This window comes from Cucumis sativus, chromosome 3 (genome assembly GCF_000004075.3).
Source record: "Cucumis sativus cultivar 9930 chromosome 3, Cucumber_9930_V3, whole genome shotgun sequence".
Lineage (NCBI taxonomy): Eukaryota > Viridiplantae > Streptophyta > Magnoliopsida > Cucurbitales > Cucurbitaceae > Cucumis > Cucumis sativus.
This window is the reverse complement of record NC_026657.2, coordinates 24791282-24799951: the sequence shown is the minus strand read 5'-3', so window position 1 is coordinate 24799951 and position 8670 is coordinate 24791282. Positions and strand designations below refer to the sequence as shown.

Here is an 8670-nt window from a genome sequence, read left to right as displayed (position 1 = left end):
TTGATTAATATGGCTAATGAGTTTAGCCAATTAATCTCATATCGTTGTAGTTTATGATATGTAGGTTCATTAGTTCTTCTTCCTAGCTCGTAAATAATAATAAAAGTTATTTATATTGGTTGTAATTTGAAATGTTCAAATTTACATAGAGAATTAATATAATGTATGGTGATACATTATAATATAAAGTTTATATTTTAATTAAACTTTATTATATAAATTTAATTTTGAATATGATTCAAAATTAATTTATGAGAGATAACATATTTGAATGAGTTTAAATATTAATTTAATGTGAATTATATTCATATCAAAATTAAATTTAATGTGTATATGATATACATTAAAACTATAAAACTATAGGTTGTGAGGGAAATTTATATTTGAATATGATTCATTAAATAATATTTAATTTAGAAATTAATTAATAATTTAGTTTAGTTTGATTTAATTAAATTAAAACTATAGATTAGAGGAGAGATATTCGTTTAAATATGATTTAAATAAAATATTAATTTAATATAATTTAATTAATTAATATTTTATTTTATTTAAATTAGTGTTGTTAATGTTTAGGGAACGTGGTGGTTTTGAAGAAGAGGGAGGTTACATTAGACGTCAATGGCATGCTAAATAAATTGTGTGCATTACTGTCAATTCTCTTAGAATAAATTTCTCTCACAAGAAAAATTCTCTTTCAATGGGTTCCCACAAACCGATCTCTCATCTCAAAGAATAAGAAGGTATTCGACTGGTGGTGCTCCAATTTAGAGTTTTAGTAGATACATATATGTCAAATGAACGTAAGTCTTATTCCTTTTTTACAAACAATATTACGAATGAAAGTACTTACAAAAGTATTAAGAAATACCAATAAATAAATGTTTAACATCTATATAAAAAAATTTGACATATCCATAGATATTCCAATAAAACCATTCTTCCTCTCCAATTAAGTTGTGGCCACAAGGTAAAGAAAAAAAAAAAAAGGAAGAACACAAATAAGATAAAAGTAAAGCATGTGGAAGTGAGAAGAAGACAAATATCTTTTTCCTCCCTTTGTTGCACTCATTTTCATGTAATCCTCCTCTAACTTTACTCTCTTTCTCAATACTTACAAAATGAAATAAAATCAAATCAACCTTGGATCTTAAAATATATTTTTTTATAAAAAAAAAAACCATATAAATTACTTTGCATAAAAATCATATAGTTTCCTTCCACTACACATACACATATATATCTAATTACTTTGTGACTACAAAAAGATAAAGTGTTATTTGTCCTATCCTATCTTCATTCACATTAATACTCTAAAAGATTATATTATATAATATGCAAATTACCATGAGAGAGTGATAAAAATAATCAACCTCCATGTTTACTTTTTTTCTTCATCACTGATCTAACAAAAAGCAAACAAACAATAAGAAATGCCAATGCTGCAAATCCTCCCACTGCAAGAGCTACTGTTCTTTGTGTATTGTGTCGAGACCCTACACGTCATTCAAATCCAATAGTCATATGGCATGTATATTCACATATTAGTTTAAACTTTTAGATCAATACTGACATAGTTTAGGATGTTATGTGTTTAGAACTCCAACCATGTTATTTTTCACTTAATTAATAATTGAGATCCACATTTTAACACCTTAAAGTGTTACATTCATCACCAAGAAACGTATATTCTATACTTGCCTGAACTAAAAATGACCCTATAAGCCCTCCTCTCTCTCTCTACATTTTAGATTGAAATCAGACATTTTGTTCCCATTTTCAAGAAAAGCAAGCTAAAGTAATTGGTGTGAAAGGGGTTAGAGTCCACTAGTAAAGGAAAAGGACTCGTTAACGAGAGAGAAAAATAAAAATTATATTTGTTTCAAACATATTAAGTGGTATACTTTCCAGTTTGCTTCTACTTTAGTTTTCCAAACTTTTGAATGAGTATCTTTTTCTATTTTAAGTTTTCAAATGCAAAAGTGAATGGAGTTTTCAATTAGCATACAAAAAAAAAGGTTTGTATTTATAGTTCAAATCTCTCACCTATTATACTTTTAAAAAAATAGTTATATATTTTGAATTATCAATGTATGAGTATGGTTTCAAAACACATGTTAGAAAAAAAGTATTAAAAAGCTGAAAAGGAGAGAAAAATCGTTAAAATTTAGAGATTTACTTATAAAGGGATAGTTGCAAATTTAGCAATTAGATTCAAAATAATTAAGTATATAGCTACATTTTAAAAATTTTCCAAACATAACAAAATTTGTCAAATTCTATCAATGATACATCGATAGACTATGTTGTAAATATTTGTCTACCACTGATAAATCATACGAGTTTATCAATGATACAAGTCTATCGACGATAGTTTTGCTATATTTGTAATTTTTTAAAAAATATTATTATATCTTTAATTATTATTCCTCAAATAACTATCTATTACAATTACCCTTTTTAAAATTTATGGATGAAATAGACATAAACTTGAAAGTTCATAAACCAAACTTGTAAGTTAACCCAAAATAATAGAGTTAAGGACTAAAAAAAGATGTTTATAAAAAGTTTAAGGGCTAAAATAGATATTTTTAAAAAAGAATGGTAAAAATTAGTAAATTTGACAAAATATTTACACCAAATAAACATTTTAATTTGTTCCAAAACTAAACTCATTTTAGAGATGGAGAGTGAGAAATAGAACAAAATTAAAGAGTATGAAAATGATATTTTAAAGCCATATTATAATATAATATAATATAATCCTCTTTAGTGTTTTGCTTTAGATAGAAAGACAATTAAGCACTCAAATGCATACATAACATATACATATACATATACATAAAATAATTAAATTTGAAAAACTATTTTGTTTTACTTTCAATTGTTTTGATTGCAATTTGATTATATAAAGAAGAAGAACAAAACCCTCAAATCTCATTATTCTTCAAATATCCCAAATCCATACCTAAAACTAAAAGAATTATTCTCAACCCAACTATTTTAAACCTCAAGGACAGCACGCAAAAGTGCTTAGTTGAGGTAATTTAATCAAATTTCTTTCAAGTATTTTCACTTTACAACTTTTTGTATATTCTTTTAGTAAAATACCTTGGGGTTGTTTTGCTCTTTGGGTTTACTTTATAATTGGAACCTACGAGATCCAAAATTATTACATTTAATGTTCAATTTTAAGTTCGTTTATAATATAATTTAGACTCTAAATTTCAAATTTTAGATTTTCTTCCCAAATTCCACTAGTGCTAACTTCAAGTGTTTAATGTTAATGTTTATAAAGTAAGTTGAGTGAATTATTATAAGACTATTCTCTCTCTCTCTCTCTCATGTTTAACATCTGAAAGCGAAATTCGAACTACCCTAAAATGGAAAAAAATAAAATAAAAACCAAAGAATTGAATGGTCCTAAAGAAATACTGGGAATTCCATTTGGGTAGTAATTGTAGCTGATGTAGCATTTGTTCAAATAAATCTGCCCAGAAATTGAGTCACCACATTCCCCGTTAACCTTCTCAGCCGCCGTTTTCACACAACCACCGCAATCGCCTTCGCTCAAATCCCCCTCACACTGTCCCAACACATAAACCGACCTATAACTTCCAGCATAAAACAGAGCACCGCCATTTTTTACTCCATTTTCCACCATTTCAAACGCTGTATTCCTCCTCTCTTCAAACCCACTTCCGGCCACCTGAATCGACCCACAAACCTTAAACAGCAACTCCGTTCCCGAAACCTCCCGGAATCCGGCGACCTCGTACCGCAAATAACACCCAGTGAGTTGTACTCTGGCAGCCAGAGCTTGGCCACAGAGTTTATCTGCCATGGATGGAATCTTACTAACACAGTCGTTACACTGTGGGAGTGAGAGATCGCCTCGGCATTGGAATAAACCTTGAAGCGAAGTTCCGCCGTCGCCTGAAGATGTGGAGAAGAAGGGCTTCTGGGAGGATTGAGAGATGAGAGTGGAAAAGAGGGATTTGAGATTTTGGGTGTAGATTTGAGATGGGTCTGGGAATTTTTGTTTGGAACAGCCTTTGAAGATCAAGGAAGTGGTGTCTGTGGAGGATATGGGGAAAAAGAAGAAGGAAAAGATGAAGAAGAAGAAAATAAATGGAGGGTTGTGAAGGGAAGGAGCCATTTGAGGAGGGGAAATTAGGTTAAGGAAGAAAGGAAAGAGATGGGAATTTCATGAATGTTGAGGGATTTTAAAGAAATTTTGAGGAGAATGATGGCTTTCGGATGACGATGATGATGAAGAAGAAGAAGAAGGGGGAGGAGGAGGAGGTGTGTGTGTGTGTGAACTTACAGTCGGTTTGAGTCGTCCATTCTTGTGGTTGTTTGTTGCAACTTTTTGTGTAAGAGATTAATGCTTTTGCATTCTCCCTACGGTTCCACTCCCTACTCCTTTGCTGTTACCTTCTATTCCAACATATATTTATACTTACACCCATTTAATATCTATTTGATTTTTAGGTTTCAAAATGAGATAGGAATGTTTCTATCGATAGTAAGGATTGAGATTCGATAAGTTAGGGATTGGGGGTGTTAAAAAAAATCGGTAACATCGTAAATGCATATTACCCAACCCAAACAATAAGAGTTGGAAATTAGGTTAAATTAGAGAGAGAAAAAATATTAAATGGAAAACAAACATGCACAATGGAAAAATAATTGAAAATTTACCCTAATTGCACCTCAATAACATGCAACCCTAAACCAAAAAGACTTAGGGATTAGGTGAAGTTTTACCATTGTAGTTTCGAGATAATCGTCTACTCCTTGATAACGAACTTAGATCACCACTAGTGGTCACCTACTATTCTCTGAACTTAGAACCAAGTTGTGGGACCCAAATGATGAAGGAATAGAGAGATGATATTAGGAAAAAATTATGGAATTTAGAAGAGTTTGGTTTTTCTTTTGTCGTGAGAGAGATGAGAAGTTTTCTTTTCAATAAAAGAGAAATTAGGAAAATTATTTTGACAAAAATTTCAAAAGTTTGAAACACAATTTTTAAAAACAATTTATAAAAAAAATTACATGCAAAATGTCATGTAATTACTTTACCATAGCTCAACACCTCATAGACCACAACTCAACATCTCATAAACCACTCGTTTTTTTAGATATTTCAAATCTACTAATTAATTAGGGACACTTGCAAAAATGGCAAAATAAGTTATAATAATTAAGTTCATACCACACGCATTTTATTATTTGCGAAAATGATAAAAACAAAGCTCAACCCACATATCAAGAGATAAGATGTCACAAATGTCGTTGTTACTAATATACGTTTGATCCACCTTTTACATGTGTGATATACCTGATATTTTTTTATACACCTGATACATTTGATTGATAAACTTGATGCACCTGATACTTTTTGATACACTCGATACCTTTTGATAGTCACCTAAAACGTTACTAATATATGTTTGATACACCTGATGCACTGCAAATACATTTATTATTCTTCACTTATACAATTGATTGATTAAATGCACTTGATATGCTTGAAGTTCTACTTATACTTCACTTATTAACCAACTAATACATATAATGTAAGTATATCACAACACTGATATACAAAATTGAAACAAAGTAAAACCAAAACAAAATTAATGTAAAAAAATAAAACAAAATAATTTAGAATCAAATTCAAATCAAAATACACATCAAATAAAGTAAAAAATAAAAATCACAAATGGAGTTAAATTACTCCAATAAACCACTATTATATTTCATATTGCAATTATTATACTATTGATATTCTAAAATTAAGAATAAACGAATAATTAGGACCTTAAAAAGTGAGAATAAATAAATAATGAGTTGGACATTAAAAAGAGAAAGGAAATAAGTTATCGAATGGTAGTTTAGGAATAATAACAAATTTAAGATAGAGAAGTGATTTGCAAAATTCTAAAACAATGTGGTATAATTGTTGTATCATATTTTCAAAACGTTATCCTATGCAATTTCTCAATTAATTAACCACTGATCAATTAATTAATAATTAATTAAACCATATTTAATTAATATTTCATTTGAATCTTATTTAATGAAAATCTCCTCAAATTCTTATAGCTTTATATTAATTTAATTTAATCAAATTTAATTAAATAACATTAAACTAAACTATTGATTAATTCTCTAATTAAGTAATAACTAAATTAAATATCTTATATTTAACTTAAGTTAAATTTGAATCATATTGAAACGTAGGTTTCTCTCGTACGCAATAATTTTAATATTAATTCAATTCACATTAAATTAATATTTGAACTTATTCAAATATTTTATCTCTCATAAATTAACATATTCAAAATTAAATTTATATAATAAAGTTTGATCAACTTTATATTGTGATGTATCACTATACATTATATTAGTTCCCAAAGTAAATTTGAATATTTCAAATAACAATTAATATAAATAAGCTTCATTACCCTTTACGAGTTAGGAAGAGGACTTAATGAACCTACAAATTAAAAGCTACAACGATATGAGATTAATTGGCTAAACTCATTAACCATATTAATCAATATTCGTTAATTGTGTACACTCCACTAAAGACTCACAATTGAACTCATCTTACTATAATATTTTTGTGTCCACAGATATAGACCAATAACAATGACGACGACAACGACAAGATGCTACTACCTTTAAATGATGAAATAAACTATAGAATGTCAATGAAGAGCATATAGGTTCAGTTTGTCAAATGGAGATCAATGAATAACGTGATCAAATTGTACAACTTCTCATGTCTAGTTGATATTATATTATTTAAAAAAATTTATTATTATTATGTTTTGTTGTTGAAGATGAGATTTTTTAAAAAAATAATGTAAAATTTGAAAGATATTTCAAAAATAGGGAGGTGAAGTCGTGTACGGGATACACGACTTCCATAAAAGTGGACCCCACCACTACACTGGACCCTAAATTTCTTTTATTTTATAACTATTTATATGGGTCTCACACATTTCATTTTTTCTCATTATTTCTATATATACCCACATATAATAATATATATATTAAACATTCAAATTCTAAAAATATATTTATTTATTAAATTAAATTTTATTTTTTATTTTTTATATTTAAATATCTCAATCTTCAATTTTTCTTATTAAATTCATTTTTTCTAATTTAATTTAATTAATACTTAATTAAAATTATACATTTTTTTTCCAATTTTCAATATATTTTAAAAAAATTCAAATATTAACCAAATATGTTATTAAAAAATATATTAAACAAATTAACATAGTAATCAGAAGTTGAAGTTCCCAAAATAATAATAATAATCAATCAATGCATATTACTAATTGAATAAAAAAATTAATGTATATATATTAAATATCTCAATCTTCAATTTTTCTTATTAATTCATCTTTTTTAATTTAATTTAATTATTTCATAACCAAAATTATATATCTTTTTCGGTATAAAAACACATATATTAACCAAATATGTTATTAAAAAATATATTAAACAAAACAAAATAATAATAATAATAATCAAAAGAAGTTGAAGCTTACCCTAAAAATAATAATAATAACAAATTTGCAATCGAAAATTATTCGCTAAGTTTTTAATTTATAATCGAACCAATTTTTGTTTTTTTCTTTTGTCGTAAACATTAATTTTTTTTATTCAATTACCCACGTGCAGCTACAAGTGTTATTATTATTTTTTTAGTAATTTCAACTTCTCTCAATTATTATTGTTACTACTTTTATTTGTTTAATATATTTTTAATAACATATTTTTGTTAATATATGAGTTTTTTAAAAAAATGAAAATTGGAAAAAAAATATATGTATAATTTTGATTAAGAAATAATTAAATTAAATTAAAAAATAAATTTAATAAGAAAAGTTGAAGATTGTGATATTTAAATATAAATAAAGAAAAAAGAAAAAAATAAATTAATTTAATAAAGAAATATATTTTTAGAATTTAAATGTTTAGTATATATATTATTATATATAGGTATATATATATATAATAAGGAGAAAAATGAAATGTGTGGGATCCACGTATATAAATAATTAGAAAATAAAAAAAATGTGGAATCTATATATAAATAAGAAAAAAATAGAAGAGGTGAGGTCCACTTGATGGAAGAAAAGTAGTTTTGCAACAACCTATTTTTGAAATATCTTTTAAATTTTACATTACTAAACTTCTACTTCTAAATTAAAATTGTCTAAAAATATTTAATATGAAAAAAGAAATGGTTCGTTTTAACTTCACTAATTTCAAAATTTTAAAACAACTCATTTGGAGATGGAACGATTAAATCCAATTTGCAGTTCTGAGTTAGACTATTTGAGTTTTTTTTTAAAACAAAAATATCTTAATTCATTTATAAAGTTAGTTTGGTTAATAATAATAATAAATAAAATTATTCTTGTTAAATTTAAATAAATATAAAACGATGCAAAAAATTAAACCTAAAAAAGATTTGATAAATGAACACTGTTGAATCTCTAAAACAGAAAATCCTAAATATGTTCATTTTCAATCTTTTCAAAAATATGAATAATAATAAATATTATTTTTTAATCCTTTAAAAATTATCAAGAAAAAAAATTCTCCAAACCTTTATATACGGAGTTTATTAAATATTTT

The 8670-nt window shown here is 26.2% G+C and overlaps 1 protein-coding gene across 1 annotated transcript; it reads right to left on the bottom strand.

Annotated features, from left to right (window-relative positions):
• Window positions 1–1148: 1148 nt before the first annotated feature.
• Window positions 1149–4463, bottom strand: LOC101222358 (plasmodesmata-located protein 1). Its single transcript, XM_004152016.3, has 2 exons — window positions 3415–4463; window positions 1149–1502 (listed from the first exon to the last, which is right to left on the bottom strand). Exons 1-2 carry the CDS (start codon window positions 4157–4159, stop codon window positions 1369–1371), a joined length of 879 nt encoding a protein of 292 aa, XP_004152064.1. The 5' UTR covers window positions 4160–4463; the 3' UTR covers window positions 1149–1368.
• Window positions 4464–8670: the final 4207 nt, after the last annotated feature.